The sequence below is a fragment of the Cryptotermes secundus genome, unplaced genomic scaffold (assembly GCF_002891405.2).
Source record: "Cryptotermes secundus unplaced genomic scaffold, Csec_1.0 scaffold62, whole genome shotgun sequence".
Taxonomy (NCBI): domain Eukaryota; kingdom Metazoa; phylum Arthropoda; class Insecta; order Blattodea; family Kalotermitidae; genus Cryptotermes; species Cryptotermes secundus.
In genome coordinates this window covers 567,107-585,527 of record NW_019727786.1, presented here as the reverse complement: position 1 = coordinate 585,527, position 18,421 = coordinate 567,107, and the positions used below count along the sequence as shown (strand labels likewise).

The window sequence follows — 18,421 nt, the reverse complement described above, 5'->3', positions numbered from 1 at the left end:
TATATATATATATATATATGGAACACACAACAGGATGCAACCAATAAAGATAAGGAACCCGGTTCCTAGCTCCTAATTTCGCTCCAAATAAAGCTACTGTGTCTGTATCACTGAGAACAACTACAGAACGAGACACTAAATTGCGGAACACAAACACACGCACAGCAGTGTTTCGATTCAAATTTCTTTCTTCAATTGTTCATTTATTTTTGTTCACTAGCAACATCAGGGATCGGTCTGTCACTTTCCGCAAGCCAGGGCGTACCGATGTTCTGACCGGAAACAATCACTCAACAGCTGCCGTCGGAAGCAACAGCAACAATAGCAGCAGTAGAGGTGGCCAGGTTCACAACCTGCAACACGGATCCGCCATGCAATGGCGGACGCACAGCGACACAAATGAATTCATCTACACGGGTAAGTCACCCTGATTTGGTTCTTCCAGTCAGCTGGGCTGGAAATGGCATCTCCTGTGCTGTCATGACTTGTGTCTTCATGTAACGCAGGCCTTGGAAACCCGTGTTTGTTTCTGCGTCGAGCTTATTATTTGACTGTATAGCCCGGCCCCATTGTCACACACAAATGAAATGTTACTGCAGTTGTCAATGAAATATATTCTGCCGTTAACTCAAAGTTTTTTTTTTAATGTTAGTGGGGTGGGACTAAGTCTCTTGTACTGCGGCCACTTCTGGCCTACTGTACCAGCCCCAGATGATAGGGGAGGGTGATTGTGGAGCAATTGATGGAATTAAGATTGGCAGGGGAAACCGAAGTACTCGGAGAACACCTGCCCCAGCGCCACTTTGTCCACCACAAATCCTACTTGACCAGACCCGGGATCGAACCCGGGCCGCCGCGGTGGGAATCCAGCGACTAACCGCTTGAGCTATGGCGCGGCCCCCTCGGGGTGGGACTAAGTCCCTTGCACTGCGGCCACTCCTGGCCTACTGTACCAGCCCCAGATGATAGGCGAGGGTGATTGTGGAGCAATTGATGGAATGAAGATTAGCAGGGGAAACCGAAGTACTCGGAGAAAACCTGCCCCTGCGCCACTTTGTCCATCACAAATCCTACTTGACTAGACCCGGGATCGAACCCGGGCCGCCGCGGTGGGAAGCCAGCGACTAACCGCTTAACTCGAAGTTAATCACACCACTTATAAATTATTCGTAATGCTAAACAATTTCCTTCAGTCCAGTTGTAACTGGATGTGCAATCATTTATTATTTTAAGCGAAACTTAATAATGCATCTCAGTAATATTATTGTACTTACTAGCACAATATTATAAATGTACGAATGACCTAGGCATGAGGTAAAAATTTGTCATGCATGCCAGACTCGACATATCTGTTACAATGTTAGCAGACCATAGAAGAAGCAAGATGTTCAACCCGACTACAATCTTCATTCTCTTGCAAGGTAAGCATTGTGACTTACTCAAATTTAAATAAAATTGTCATTAATAAGATAAGAAACAAAGAAGAAAACTCTTTGAACGCGATATTATAAAGAGTGTGTTCTCTCGCTTGTTTATCCCAGCCAGGAACAGTGAAAACAACAGTTTAGTTCGTGTTTTGCACATTTCACTGCGTGTAGAGCAAACTGTAATTTACGGAAGATCTGTTCTGTAAGGCCAAACTCTTGGACTCGACAAGAATATTTACTTTCACAGGTACTCTTATTTCATTATTTAAATCCTATCTCTAGCACCCCTAACTGAGACGTGGATGAGCCAAATGACAAGGCAGGTTACCGCTGTCCTTTGTTCATACAACCAGCAGAGTCCTTGTCCGGCGAGACAGCGGTAGTGTTTATACTGTACTGAAGCTTTAATTAAATAGTAACTAAATAATTATTCCCTCTGTATGTTCGTTGTGAGGCACTGTGCTACAAGCCGGAAGGTCGCGAGATCGAGTCCAGATGAGGTGGATTTTTTCAATGTACCTAATCCTTATGGCCGTACTATGGCCCTGGGGTCGACTCAGCCTCTAACATAAATGAGTACCAGGAATCTTCCTGGGGGAGTAAAAGGCGGCCGGAGCATAAGGCTGACAACGTTACTGCCATCTATGAGCCGATTGTCGAAAGAAAAATGTGGGACTCTCGACGTCTCACAACCCCATGGGCCTTCACGGCTTGTTACAGGGATAGCTTTACTTTTTACTTTACGTACTCATGTGCAAAGAACACTACAAACGGAGCTTGTATTTAGCATAAGGAGGGAACGTTCCTGTAATCTATTAAAAGTAATTTATGTTTCCAAATAGTACAATAAAATATATTTTCATAGCTGTAGTCCCATTATTTTAGTTGTACGAAATTGTATAATTATTAATTCATATGTGGTGCTAATTTCATTACATACAGGTCAGGTCATATGGGGATTTGCTGGTGGACAAAACTAACTAAAGCAAAACAAACTAAAAAATTTAAGAACGGTAGGCCTTTGTTAAGCCCTAATATATTTGTGCTTATGACGGGCACTACACATTCACTTCCGCACTTTGCAAAAGAGAGGACAATCCGTAAGAAAATGCGGTGTCCGTGCACGATTTTAATTTAATCAAATTCGTTTGAACTGTCGTTTCCTGCACTCTGACGGGATATTTGAAACTATCTCGAACTGTTAGAAAAGCGTCGAGGGCTGCATGGTCCCCCATGACAGAGATTGAAGGGGGGAGGGAATAAGAATTCCGGAGTCGACAGCATGGCGTTACTCACGAGTTACAATAACAAATAGCTGTCAATGTTGCTTAGATTGTCGTAAATTAGTACTAATTTGGCAAAACGGGTGTGCACATGACATTGACGGAATCGCACTACGTTTATTAGAAACAAGAATGGCAAAGTCCCACCACATATTGGTTATTGGTATTACTTATTAAAATGGGCGCAACTACAGATATTAGATAAATCTTTCCTTGCTACTTTGGACACATATTAGCAGAGACATAATTTTATTTCGGATGTAGATCTGGTGTTTCAGATGTAATAGCGTTGGACAACATACGTTCACACTGCGTAGTTAGAAATTCTGCTTCCTTCCATTACCCTAAATGCTCACATTATTTAATGATTTTTAAAATAAAATTCACACATTTAAGTTACATTTCTTTATAAAACTGATTACGTTGCAGGGTAACTTCATGTAAAGCAGGAGCTTTAGAACCGACACGAATGTAAATTAAAGTTGACACGGGCAGTTAATTAAGGGAGGGGGTTGGAATTAGGACGGTGCCATACTGCATATCGAAGAAGAAAGGACTTCTTTCATTCACTGCTTCAAGTGAATGAAAATCCTGGGAACTGGGAATAAATTATTGAATAGCTCAAGAGTGTTGTCCTTAATGGCTGCCCTGCGCGTGTCAACATTGATTATCAATCAGCTGTATGTACTATTATATGAGGGACAGTATGTAAATAGGTCACATATGGATATTAAATGTAAAACATATGATATTCGAACCTGGAAAAAAAGGATATTTATTTCTGGGCATATCCTCCACCAACACTGATACACTTGTCCCATCGCTTTAGCAGTGCATCGAAACCCACAGAATATAAATCTTCTGTCTGTTGTTTCACCCATTTCCGTGCCTCCTTTTCAACTCTTCGTCATCAGCGAAACATCTTCCACTTTCTCCCAGTTATGAACTGCTTTACGATACAGACTCTTTCCACCGTAAACAGGAAACATTTCTTTATGAATACCATTTGCATTTGAGTCCTTTTGCCCACAAAGAACGCACAACAGAACACTGCTCTTCGGTAGGATACGCACCCTATACAGTCGCCATTTTGACTACTGAAACCAGCCTCTGAACATGCGCATGGTACCTAGGCTGTAATGAAGCTGGGCTGTGCTGCTATCTAATGATAGACCTAGAAAACCTATTACGTCCATTACAACTGTTTTACTTCTATTCGTGACCTATTTAGTGACTCTCATTCGTACATACAAGCGCGTAGGTCACTGTACACTTCCATCATCACTTACTGATATCATATGGACATAGCCTACTGTTTACTTCATCAGCATTACTTCCCACATATTATCATATTTACATACACAGTCTGTTTCATCAGTATTTACTTACACACTCTACCGCACATGCATACAACATTGTTTCTTTGATGTTTAATTACAAGCCCTATCACTCACTCACTCACTCACTCACTCACTCACTCACTCACTCACTCACTCACTCACTCACTCACTCACTCACTCACTCACTCACTCATGGAGCTGAGCCCTTCTGGAGAAGCGACAAATTGTGCAGCTACTCAAGAATTCCCCAGCATTTTATGGAACCCGAAGGTTCATTGCCGTGTTCACAAGAGCCCTCCACTGGTCTCTATCCTGAGCCAGATTAATCCAATCAATATACTCCCACCCTGTCTCTCTATGATCTACTTTAATATTGTCCACCCACCTATGTCTTGGACTTGCTATTGTTCTCTTGCCTTCTGGCTTTCCCACCAATATTATATATGTATTCCTCTTATCCATTTGTGCTACATGCCCTGTCCATCTCATCCTCCTTGACTTGATCATTCTGATTATACTTGGAGAAGGGTACAATTTATGAAGCTCCTCATTGTGCAGTTTTCTCCAACCTTCCCTCACCTCATCCCTCTTCAGTCCCAGTATTGTCCTCAGTATCCTGTTTTCAAACACCCTCAGTCTATGTTCCTCTCTTAATGTCAGAGACCAAGTTTCACACCCATACAGAACCACAGGCAAAATTATATTTTTGTATATTGCAATTTTTATGTTTTTGGACAGCAGACGAGAAGGCAAAAGTTTCTGGACTGATTGGTAGCAAACATTACCCAAGTTCAGTCTCCTCTTAAGTTCCTTCTGAATCAGGTTTTGATTTGTTATCGTCGTTCCCAAATATTACCCACCCTATCACAAGTACATACTCACATGCCCAACTGCATATTTCCTACCTCTGCCAGGAAATGCAAGTTATTTGTGTCTGGTCTTACAGTGCGTTTTAAGTATCCTACAAACAACAGCCACACATTAACTGTTATTATTACGTCCCACCCTGAGCAGCATGTGATAAGCGCGCAGGTAGACGTGATAGGGTAGGGGATGGAGATCTGTTTCTTCTCAGCACTGGCGTTTCATCAAGATGCCTGGGCAGTGCTCCTCTCTGTACAGTAAATAGTGAATGAAAACTACAGAATGTTTTCAGTTGTGGGGTTTATTTGGACTCTAAGGCCGAGAGCATACAAAGAAAACTGGCAACCGCAACGCAACCACGATTTCCGAGAAATATCGCCGATTTCAAACAGGCACCTGGTGTCCAGATTCGCAGGCGCACACTGAGGAAACTTATGTTTGATGAGTTGCTGAAATCATCTTAAGAGAGTATGTTCGACCGACATAATGAGTAATTGTATATTTTAATTTCGTGCTCTTGCCTTCTGCAGCGGAAGACAATAATACTGATCCTGTCATAATATGGTGCTATTTGAGACCTGTTGAGAAGGAGTGAGAAGAGAGGACGACGACCATAAGGAAAATATTGTGAAGTTGTTTTAAGTAAGGTCAGTTTATTTTAATCACGGAATATCGCGTTCACATGCAATACGAGATTTGGACATACAGTGCAACAGTTCTAGCAAGATAGACAACACCTGATGATGGCCGTACACAGCTGAACCATGTAATATGGAAGAAGGTTAACTATATAATAAGTTGCATTTAAAACGGAAATATATGTGAAACAAATTATATATTCATGCAACAGGATGCTTAAATACAGTATTAAGAAAAGAAAAAATTGGGTGCATCCGTTCTTCTGTGATAATTTAAACGGAGGCTCTTATATTATTTCGAAAGAACTAAACATGGATCCAGACTCCTTCGTCTCATGAGAAATTCTTTCCAAAGCAAGATATATTTTATCCTGCCTAGCATAGTCTGTGTGGTGTTTATCATATATACCAGACTTTTGCTCAATTAACTGCACAAAAACAAAATTATTAGCTTCGGCAAATTTCGTGCCCTCTTATGAAACAAATAAATGACTGACGCGCGTTATATAACAGGTGATACTAGGAAACCACGCGGCAACGCAATTGTGAGAAGACTGGCATGCTTTGTTGCCTGGAAGTTGAGTTTCTCAGTCTTTCTGCGAGATGCATTGCCGTTTCCTCAAGCTGCCCTGCTCCATTCAATAACATGTGTTCAACTCAGGCTGATAAAATGTTTCGGAAATTGCGGTTGCGTTGCGGTTGCCAGTTTCCTTGGTGTGCCATTACCTTTACTGTGCAAGTAATAGTTTTCCTCTGCAGACCTATACAACAACTTATTTCATGGTTGTAACTTCCTTCATGGTCAAGTTACTGTTTACCTGTGTATTTTAAACGGTCTATTAATTATGAAGAGTATGATATTCTATCGCCGTATAGTTTCGAGTTTAAGAAGTTTCAGAGTTTAAGAGTAAGCCAAGCAAGGAACCACCAAACGAGGCGGCAAGATAAACTCTCTCGGCTTTACAAGCCAGAAAACCGCGCTCTTCGTAAGCACCACCACGACAACTTCGAACCGAGCACAGCTCTGCTTAGTACCTAGATTGTGCAGTTCCAGTGAAGACTGGTAGAATGAATGTAACGGATACGGACGAATATGTTGTCAAATTCAGCTCCAATGGAGTGCTGGCAGTAAGGTTCGGTAGTACTGTGAGTCGTGTTGCAGAGGTCATAGCATTATGACAGTTTGTGAGCAGAGGGACGTGGTGATGTAACCATTATATCTACGCAGAGGAAATGACATTGCGCAATTCTCGAAGACCGAATTATGGGTATATCCATTAAGTGTAATTTGGGGGAAAATAATTGCTGCCTTATTCTGAAGGACTCATTCATGTTGGGGTAACAATTACATATATTGTGGATTAAATAGCTGAGGTATTTATTTAGGCAACCTAGTCATCATAGTATGAGGAGCTTCAAAACTTGTACTCTTCTCCAAGTATAATTAGAATGATCAAGTCAAGGAGGATGAGGTGGACAGGGAATGTAGCACGAATGGGGGAGACGAATGCGTATAGGATATTGGTGAGAAAGCCAGAAGGATACAAACCACTGGGAAGACCAAGGCGTAGGTGGGTGGACAATATTAAAATGGATCTTAGAGAGCTAGGATAGGATGGGATGATATGGATTGGATTGGTCTGGCTCAGGATAGAGACCAGTGGAGGGCTCTAGTGAACATGGTAATGAACCTTCGGGTTCCATAAAATGCTGGGACGTTCTTGAGTAGCTGCAGAATTGGCGGCTCCTCAAGAAGGGCTCAGCTCCATGAGTGAGTGAGTAAGTCATGACAGCATAGTCTTTACATTTGGTGTGGAGAAAAAAAAACATCAAACTGCAGAGGACAGAGTCATTTATGGATAATATTTTCCTACTTCTGCTATAAATTGTTAGACGTTCTTTGGCTTCATGTTTTATTTATCTGGCGGAGTAACCATTACATTTGGCGTGGAGCAAGCTACCCAAGAATTCCCTAGAATTTTATGGTTGCCGTGTTAGCAAGTGACCTCCACGTATCTGTATCCTGAGCCAGATCAATCCAACCCATACCACCCCAACTTATCTACGATCTATTTTAATATTATCTTCCCATCTACTCCTGGGTCTTCCTAGTGGTCTCTTTCCTTCTTGTTTTCCCACCAAAATCGTATAGGCATATGCATTAATTTTCGACACCTTGTGTGCTACATGCCCCACCAATTTTATCCTTCTTGCCTTCATTATTCTAATTATATTTTGAGAAGAGTATATGTTATGAAGCTCCTCTTTGTGTAGTTTTCCCAGTTCTCCCACAGTTTGATCATTCTTCGGTCCAAATATTCTCCATAGAACCCTGTTCTCAAATATCTGAACTGTATCTTCGTCCCTTAATTTCAGAGACCAAATTTCACACCCATACAAAACTACAGGAAAAATTATAGTTCTGTATGTTCTAATTTTTAAGATTTTAGACAGTAGACAAAAAGACTTATGGTTCTGAACTGAATGGAAGGAGGCATTACCCAAATCTAGTTTGTTCTTAATTTCGTTAGTAAAGCCGTGGTTCCGACATATTTGAACTTTGCCACGTTCTGAAAGAATCTGTTAGCTTCATTTATACTATGATTTTGCGCTGCTTTCTAGTGACGAGACGTAAACGTGTGAACCTACTTAGATTTCTCTGCGTTAACTTCTGGACCAGCCTTCTTATCAGAGGCAGCTAGAGCTTCTGACTGCTGAATTACTGCTGGCCCTCGCCAGTACTGTGATTCTCAGTTCGGAGTCCCACCTTATTTTACGGAATTAACCATGAGAGAAATATATTGGATGATATTTTGTACGAAGGTGGTAATAGTGACATGCCTCGATAACATTACACTCTGTTTTATCGCCCTTTTTGTAAATTGGTACAACAGTAGACGCTTGCGGTGATTAGGCGACTATTTCTTATTCCAAATAGAATTAATGAATTTATGGATCTCAACTATTCAGCTAACTGAGCTAATTTATTGTGGCATTCTCCTGAAAGTACTGAAGAGAAGTTCGAGAAACTGCTTTTACCGGTTCTCACGGTGTCTTCGCTTGCGGATTTCTTATATTTTTCCTTCTACCCTGAAGATGGAGGCGATACGTTCCTCCGAAACGTCGGTTAACACCACATATACACGGTGCCAAATCCCAGAAGACTGCTTTCTTCATTTTATTTGTTTAGTTTTATAAGATGTATTCTTATTTCCATGTAATTAATCTCGTTCTTCTAAAATTAATAAAAAAAATACATATGTTTATATGTGGAGCTGTTCTCTATTTCCCTATTTTCTTTCTATATTAGTGTTTCGCAATCTTATCCATTTCGAGACACACTGAAATATATTTCAATGTCTTGCGTCACATGTTATATTATTGCTAAGGCTTGTGTATGCATATGGATTTATAGGCTCGTCAGTTTCCATTGTTATTTGCTCCTCTATAAAAGAATTATGGAAAGCTTCACGATTTTGCCTGTCATGCTTGCGCCTAGGCTGAGCTAATCTTATTTTTGTCTTTATGATTTTAGAACATGCACAACTGAAAAGAGTGCTGTAAAAGTATGGATGTATGTCTACCCATAAAGCACTTCGTTTAATTATCCGTACTTTTTTCGCTTTTCATTTATTTTGCATGTATAGTGTTATAACTTGAATTAGACTTTATAAAGAAAACGTAACAAATCAACCTGTGAGGAAAGCATAATGACAGAGAAACAAAATGTCTGCTCTGAAAAGCAGTAGAATGTTGCAACGAAACGTTTAAATGTATATGAAACATGTAGAGGTAACAACAGTGTAAGAAAGAAATAGCAACATAGGCTGATGAAGTGATCAGAGTGCTGATAAAAATCGCATTCGTGTTGTCATATTTTGTAAAGTGTTGAATATATTGAAATAGCAGGGCTTCAGTTAGGATCACTCTTTATAAAAGGGTCATATATACGTACATACAATCACAGTCAATAAGTTCGTGGAATGGCCGCAAAGCGTCGTTGCAATGCATTACAGCGGATAGGTTGAGGCACGATATGATGCCCTGTCAGTTCATCTCTCGTCACAGCAAGAGGCAGTTGTCTGCAAACAGTTAAACAGAACTACGGCCTCTATTGTGAACTGCAGTTAAATGGTAGTGGCGGAAATAGAAAATGTGGCAGTTTGAACAACGAGCAGACATTAACTTCTGCCAAAAACTAGGCAAATCCCCTAGCGAAATGTTTGGCGTAGGAAGAATTGGCTGTTGCTACACGACAACGCCCCTGCATATCGCTATGTTCTTGTCCAAGAGGAACTGGCAAGGCAACAGGTCACCGTTTTGCCACACCCTCCGTACTTACCTGATCTCGCACCGTGCGATTTCTTTCTCTTTCACCGCTTGAAAGCAAAGCTACGTGGTCGTAGATTTCAGTCGTCCGAGGAGGTCGTCAATGCCACAAGAGACGCCGTACGGGAATTTCCTGTCAATATGTTTTCGGCAGCTATATCTATGTTGGAAGACTTGCATAGCGGCCAACGGCAACTATTTTGAGGGCCGATGTGGATCTGTGTAAGTGTTTGGGAATAAGTTTGATTTGTTTCATTCTGGTCCGTCACACTAACAATTACAAATATAAATCACTCCGTCCAATGTGACCTGTAAGTTTTTACTACATGAAAACTTAACACCCTTACATGTTTCGGTCTCTGTGTTTTCACAGCACAGCAGCCACGAGCAAACCCTGGAAGATATAAAGAACGTCCACATCAAGATAGCCGGTGACACAATATCTGCCCCATATAAGAGGGGCGATGGGAGGACGAACACGAGCCCGCATGGTTTACGAATTTTAATTATTGACAAAAAAAAAAATTAATTAGCATCAAGAAATTTTATATAATTTTTTAAAAACTTTACATTCCCAGGAAACTGCTGTGTTTGTGAAATGTTCTATTTCGTGTACTATGCATTGTAGCATATAAATGTACGTACTTTACGTCTAAACAACCTATGTGATGGTGGTTTCCTATTTGTAGTGATGTTTGCCCTCTGAAGATGGTCCACAGAGACCGAAACATGTAAGGGTGTTAAGTTTTCATGTAGTAAAAAACTTACAGATCACATTGGACGGAGTGATTTATATTTGTGTTTGTGAATACCTTGTAATATGATGCGATAAAACCACATTCCACGAACTTAATGACTCTACTACGTATGTTTTTTTCTGGATCCCGTGTGTTTAGCAACACGTCCATTTCTTGAATTCAGCACTCGATTTAGACCAGTAAATTCTACCCCTCCAAATTACATTTTCCTTTTTTGCTTTTCAACATCAACTATATAGATTAACTACAATGTTAATGATATAAATTAGATAAGTCCCTTGTTTTCGTAATAATGAAGGAACGTATATAAGACCTCCTTGAATCGCTTTCCCTCCAATAACTTCTCCATAGGATGTGTACCATCGTCCAACATAAAGTCTTCCTTCAGCTCACTGAAGTCCGGCACGTCGATTGAGGTGGCCAGCATTGCACTTAAATAGGTACAAACCATCAGCAGCCCAAATATTTCATTTTCTTCAAAATCTTCGTTTAGTTGCTGTAGTGTGTACTGCTGAGGATCAAGCTTCAGGTCTTCCAGCGTATCCCTCAGTTCGGCGTGATATTCCCTCAGGAGACGATCTCTCTGCCCGAAACGGATTTCATCATTTGTACTCGTGCAAAGAAAATACTGAAGATCCAGCACTGGGGATGAGAACCTCACTAACTGGAAGTCAATTAATCTTACATCATCGACTTCTCCAGTCTTGGGACAGTAATGGAACATCATGTTATTTGTCCAGCAGTCTCCATGGTTTAATACATTTAGAGAACCTTCCCTCGGTTTGGTACATTTTATAATTCGGTCCACAGCGGTAGGAACCAGTTTCCTAATTTTATTTGCATAGGGCTCATACCCAGGCCATTCGTCTAGCTTGGAAACTAAAACATTCAGATTGCTTTGAAAACTCTTTTCCATGTTTTCTCGTTGTTCTCCAGTGTCCGCGAACATTAACTCCGAATACATATCAATACTGGAAGGGTCAGTTTTATGCAAAGCCACAGATGCAGCGTGAAGCCTTGCCAGTGCCCTCACAGTCAACTTGCAGTGTTCCAAATCAAGACCAGTGTGTCTGTTAGCCATTTTGTATCCTAAATGCTGCAGATCTTCCAACACGATAGTGTCTTTCCTCTTAGATGGCAGATATCTTGCAGATAGGGGGTGGAAATTTCCATTAGTAGACATGCCCATCATTTTGAGGTACATGGCCGGAAGTGTAATTTTATACATCTGCAGTTCTTTCTCGAAACCCTGAATATCATGTATTAATTTCTGTAAAATCTCTCCATCTGGTAAGGTTTTGATAACCAAGCCATATTTATTCACTTCATTTCCATCTTTACTTTCAATAAATTCCACTGTAATCCGGTAGAGTGTGCTGAGGTAGTTGTCGCCTCTTCCAACAGCTGCTTTCACATCCATATCTGTGACAAAGATTTGTTTATCCTTTCTTTCCGACAAAATCTCAGCCACGAATTCGTAATTAAGCCAAGGAGGGATGGTTACTTCTCCAACATTTGTGCTCCCCATTTTACCTGAAATGGCAACGAAAATAATAAGTATATCTCTCATTGCGCCGTATAGTGTGTTAATTTGGTGACAGCGAGGGAAGCTTCGTGCCATACACCATTACATTTTATTTTATTGTGCCAGAACATTTTGTAGCACTGCTTGTCACTAAGTGACCACAGTTTACGGTAGACAAAAGTAAACGTAAAGTGGAAACTCCGCTAAAGAAAAATTCCAATAAGGCCAGTGATAGGCCGCACCATAGCTCAAGCGGGTTCCCACCGTGGTGGCCCGGGTTCGATCCCGGGTCTGGTCAAGTGGGATTTGTGGTGGAGAAAGTGGCGCCGAGGCAGGTTTTATCCAAGTACTTCGGTTTTCCCTGTCAATCTCCATTCCACCAATTGCTCCACAATCACCCTCACCTATCATCTGGGGCTGGTACAATAGGCCAGAAGTGGCCGCAGTACAAGGGACTTAGTCCCACCCCAATAGCAATAAATAAGAAGGCAAGTGACATGCACAAAACCATTAAGAGTTCTTTCTTAACGTTATACGGAAGATTATTACGGTATCTTGACGTTCATGTGTCCGTGTACAAATAAACATCGAAAGCATCTACAGATTTTCTTAGAACATCCGGTGATCAATCGTGCCATTAGATAGGACTCGCACTATCTTATCTTTCAAGTTCACGTCATTGGTAATACCAATAAGTCAGCCGTACAGACTTGTAAAGGGGAATGACACTAGTGCATGTTCTTGAAATTTTGTGTGGTCAATATTTCTTTGGAAAATGTATTATAATACTTTTGTAACGGTATAGTAAAATTCAAGTTATCTCTGTGCTTGGTTGTGCACTAAAGCACGAACATGTAATCATAAACTCTACACGATGTTGAGGTCACGGAAAGAAGACCCATGAGTAGTGGGGGAAATGGCACTCGAGATATCCTACACTCTCTGCTCTTATTATTTCCTCCAGCCACATCTGGCCAATACCAACTACACCAAAGAGAAAGGTGGAATGCTTATAGGATATTGGTGGGAAAGCCAAAAGGAAAGAGACCACTGGGAAGACCAAGGCATAGGTGGATGGGCAATATTAAAATGGATCTTAGAGAGATATAATTGCATGGTATGGATTGGATTGATCTGGCTGAGGCTAGAGACCAGTGTAGGGCTGTTGTGAACATGGTAATGAACCTTCGGGTTCCATAAAATGCTGGGAAATTCTTGAGTAGCTGCAGAATTGGTTGCTCCTCAAGAAGGGCTCAGCTCCATAAGTAAGTAAGGAGTTTAGAGAAAACTGCATAATGAGGAGGTTCGTAAATTGTATTCGTAGCTAAACATAATCAGAATGATGAAGCAAAGAATTTCGAGATGGTCAGGACACAGAGGAATACGTGCAGGAATGTAGTGGGAAAGCCAGAAGGAAAGAGACCACTAAGAAGAACTAGAAGTAAATGACAGGATAATATTGAGATGGATCTCAGAGAGATAGGACGGGGCGATATGGACTGGATTGATCTGGCTCAGGATAAGGACCAGCGAAGGGCTCTTGTGAACACCGTAATAGAACTTCGGGTTCCATAAAAATATTCAGAATTTCTTGAGTAGCTGAGCAACGACGGTTTCTCAAGTGGGGCTCAGCTCCAAGGAGTGAGTTAGTTATATTATTCTGTAAGACATAACACAAATATCTAATTAGAAGTCTTTTTTTTTCCTGTGGCGCTACAGCCCCAATTTGGGCCTAGGCCTACCTCCATGAAACTCTCCGTTTCACTTCGGTTTACTACATCTTACACATTCGGTAGGACTCCTTGGGCGAGTGATCAGCTCGTCGCAAGGCCTCTACCTGTAGACAAACACAGAAAAACGCACACAAACATCCATGCCCTGAGTGGGATTCGAACCCACGATCCCGGCTTCCGAGCGAACGAAGACAGTGCATGCCTTAGACCGCTCGGCTACCGTGACAGGCAATTAGAAGTCTTAATCTACAAAATACATTAGTTCTATGTGCTGCCGAAGTAGCGCAGTTCGACACGTTTCCATGCTCCATCAAGCGAGATTTCTCCATCAGGGACAGAATACTAACGACCTGAAGAAACTGATAGTCGCTCTGCTGCTCAAGAAATTTCTCGCTTAGTATGGAATCTGAAGGTTCAATATTGTATTCACCGAGCTTTAATATCGGGCCCAAACCTGTGCCAGTTTACCCATATTCTAGAACACGACGCCCTGTTGTTTGAATTAAAATCCATTTCGATGGTGTTTCCGGATCCAAATTATGTACGCATTTCAGATCTCATTCAAGCTTAGTTCATGTTGCGTCAATTTCATTCTTAATACAAACGCCCTAAGAGAAAACATGAAGAAAATCAATTGTGAGGCTCTTTATGATGCATCTTCCTTGGCTCGCGTAGCCGTCTTGTGGCTATTCTCCTTCCACGCAGCTGCCAAGGCAGTACATACAGGTAGGCAACCACCGTTTCCTTCCACGTCCCTTCCACTAGATTCCTGCACACCCAGTCGTTCGTCGCTGTACAGTCTCGTTAAATAACCACGAAAAGAATCATTCTATCTTCCGGAATGTGGCGCCATGTCGTCCGATAGAAGTCCACCAACTAAGAAGTATGATTTATTATAAGATAAGAGATTATTTGAATAAATTCTAAATATAGTTAATGCACCTTTTATTTGGAATAATTTGTTTCATTTCATTAATAGCATATTTTGAAAAGTGAAACAGTTCCGTCCAGTGTGACTGGTGAAGATTTTTCTTATTTCAATTATTTATGCCCTTACATGTTTCGGTTACATATTTCAAAGTTACATGTTACATATTTCAATATTTTAAAATATTGGAACAGCCGCTGTAGTTGTAAAGACTTAGATTTTACACTCAATTGTATCCTATTTTATATGTATACATTTTAACGTTTAGAACATGTACTGTGATAGTAGCCTCCAACTGTATTGATGTAAAGGTGTCCTTCTGATGATGGTCTCTCAAGACCGAAACGTGCAAGGACATGAATAATTGAAATAAGAAAAATCTTGAAGAAAGCAGTCTTCTGGGATTTGGCACCGTGTATATGTGGTGTTAACCGACGTTTCGGAGGAACGTATCGCCTCCGTCTTCAGGGCAGACTGATTTTACCTGTTCTCACGGTCTCTTCGCTTGCAGATTTCTTATATTTTTCCTTCTACCCTGAAGATGGAAGCGATACGTTCCTCCGAAACGTCGGTTAACACCACATATACACGGTGCCAAATCCCAGAAGACTGCTTTCTTAATAGTCACCGCCGTGAAAGCCTCAAATCTTACAAGAAAAATCTTCACTAGTCACACTGGACGGAACTGTTAAACTTTTCATGATATTGTTAGTGTGACGGACCAGAATGAAACAAATAATAATAAAAAAAACGTTTTCACAATCTACTCCCGATAATATGGAGTAATAAGTAAATTTGTTCCAAGTAGGTATCGTGAGTTGAAAAGTCGTCCGTTGATGATATTCTGACAGGTTTTTGAATAAATATAGTACTTATGTGTACTATATTTATAATATGACGTAAATGTACAATTAATTTCAACGCACAATTAAAGAACTAATAATTATGCTGCAACCGCATGGTCAAAATGCCACGGCCTTTCGATAAAAACAATTCAATGGGCAGGCAATATAAGTACGAAGCTGGATTTTATTGTAACTCAATGAAGATAGTTTTAATGATAAAGTTTATAGAATATGTACATATTCCCCATGTACTTCGTCCATCTTCGGGTCGAAGAGTAAACCAAGCAGGAAGTCATGAAGAAGCGCTCTCTTGCTTGTCACTTGAATCTAGCTAATTTCTTTCTTAGTTTACTGTTCGACACTGAAGATGGAAGAAATGTGTTCCTCCGAAACCTCAGTGCACTTCAACCGGGCTACACGGCATTAAATCCAGGAAGATTCATGGTCGCCGCTGGGAAGAACTTATATCCAAAAATAAACTACATGTACGCTGGTACTTTCCCTTTCTTACGTCCTACAGTGTCAGGTCACTTACCGGCCACGCTCGAACGAATGTGTTAAGATATACGTATTTGGCATATATCTCTGCCTGCAGTTACTTCAGATCCACTGTGATGTCTGTGATTGCAGCTTCAGAACCAAATGAGCTTGGTATACAAGGACACATCAACTTGAAACTCGGAAGATAGCTACTTATCAGCAACTTGGCCCTCTGCCATTAAAACGGAATTAAACTATATATGTGAACAGCAAGGTCACTACAAGTCTGACACGCGACACGCAACTTTACGATCGTCCTTATTTACTTAAGTATGGGAAGCTGAGTTTTGAGAGTCTCACTGTAAGCTGTTGCGTAGTTTTGTAGATAGGTACTAAATTTCGAAGGAACTTACTGTCTCCATCTTCAGGTACATGAAAATAGAAGCAGAAGGATCTTCCGAAACGTTGGTACACATTTACCAAACTACACGATGTTATACGTAATATAAATCTTGAGAAAAAATGCATTTATGTTTTTTTTTATTGCTAGTGGGGTGGGACTAAGTCCTTGTACTGCGGCCACTTCTGGCCTGTTTTACCAGCCCCAGATGATAGGTGAGGGTGATTGTGGAGCAATTGGTGGAACGAAGATTGGCAGGGGAAACCGAAGTACTTGGAGAAAACCTGCCCCAGCGCCACTTTGTCCACCACAAATCCACTTGACCAGACCCAGAATTGAACCCGGGCCTCCGCGATGGGAAGCCAGCGACTAACCGCCTGAGCTATGGCGCGACCTAATTTATGTTTTAGAATATAACACCTTGTAGTCCTAGTCTGGTAGATGGGCATCAGTGTTTCACACGAACATACTGGTACCATCTTCAGGGTAAAGTGGAGGCAGTTCTTTTCTGTGAAATATTGCTTAACTCTGTGTAGGCATGTATAAAAGATAACCTTTCTTTCGACTTCTGCTTCCCCCGGTCTCTACTCGATATAGGATACTCAAAGATACGTGTATTTTGAAATTTAATTCATACCCTTACCCATTCCTCGGTTGATGAAAAGATGATTATGATACTTATGGTGATGATATTGGTGAAGAATAAGAAGAAAATGATGATTATGACGACGATGATATGCATACATAGATCAACTCTGATTTTCTTCAACAAACACTGGCTTTCATAACTCTTAGCCCATTTAGTAACCTAAAAGATAGCATAGTATCAAACGATAAACTGTAATATTATTATGTTATATGAAGCATTTGGAATAATGAGGTCACCATACATTTCATAGCACGAACTTGGGTACGTCATGCCCAGAGTAGACAACTGTAAGGAAGAAAAGGTCCTGACCAACGAGGAATAACAATCTTCTTTTTGTATTATATAACTGCACTTTCAGCATTGAGATCCTACATCTCCGGGTCATAGGATGATAGATGAATGATAGATTGGGAATGATTTGGAGGAAAGAGGCTATTACCTAATCGAAGCACTATCCTGGAATTTTTCTGGGGGTCCTAAGTAAAATCACAAAAAGCTCAGGATTGCCCATGTCCTGAGGAGAGATTCGAACTGAAGGCATCCCAATACAAGTCCAGAACTGTACCTGAAGACCCCCCCTTTTCGATTTTATACCTGTTAATTTCTCACAAATACAATGCACTTTCTTTCTTCCATTATTGTGGCACCAACAGAGCAGTGGAATGGAGGCTTTGTGCATATCAAATGCAATAGAGAGAGCTAAGGCCACAGATAGGATTGCTACTTAAACTATACAGAAATCTGTTGAGAGTGGGTATTGAGTTTACGGATAAAATGAAACCACTAACAATAATAGCTGCTTGTAGATCACCAAGTGGGTCTTTTGACAAATTATTCAGTTGATTTTGCTGTATAATTGGGGGGGGGGGAGGACATGGCAAGGGAATTGTAAATCTGAGAGAAATTAACAAAAATGTGATGGATAATGGGTCGTTTATTGAACCAGTCATCCATTCGACATAAAATATTCTAGTAGAGATTCAGTTCAATAATGCTGACTGGTTTGGAATAATAATAATAATAATAATAATATACAGATTACATGTCAAAGATGAGCGGTCAGAAATGTGAGTCACCCTTCATTACTTTTTCAAATAGATAGTTCTGCAGTTCAAACAACATAAGTCTCACATATAAGGTTTAGAAATATTTCAGTGCATGTGAGTACATGCCTTAGTTCAGAAGCTATTAGTATTCTGAATCACAGCAAACCCTTATTTTC

At 40.7% G+C, this 18,421-nt stretch overlaps 2 protein-coding genes and 1 non-coding gene across 3 annotated transcripts in view; 1 reads left to right on the top strand and 2 right to left on the bottom strand.

The window, feature by feature from the left end:
• LOC111864910 (metabotropic glutamate receptor 1) overlaps positions 1 to 18,421 on the top strand; it is a 228,313-nt gene that overhangs the window by 174,232 nt on the left and 35,660 nt on the right. Inside the window, exon 13 of the mRNA XM_023852521.2 lies at positions 221 to 417. Within this exon, the coding sequence (XP_023708289.1) occupies positions 221 to 417 (197 nt within the window). The remainder of the gene's footprint in view (positions 1 to 220; positions 418 to 18,421) is intronic.
• On the bottom strand, positions 9,005 to 9,111 carry LOC111864942. The gene has a single exon (XR_002842875.1). It is a non-coding gene; the product is annotated as a U6 spliceosomal RNA (small nuclear RNA).
• LOC111864911 overlaps positions 10,858 to 18,421 on the bottom strand; it is a 34,524-nt gene continuing 26,960 nt past the window's right edge. The window contains exon 3 of the mRNA XM_023852522.2: positions 10,858 to 12,172. Coding sequence (XP_023708290.1) covers positions 10,905 to 12,172 — 1,268 coding nt within the window. The 3' untranslated portion in view covers positions 10,858 to 10,904. The remainder of the gene's footprint in view (positions 12,173 to 18,421) is intronic.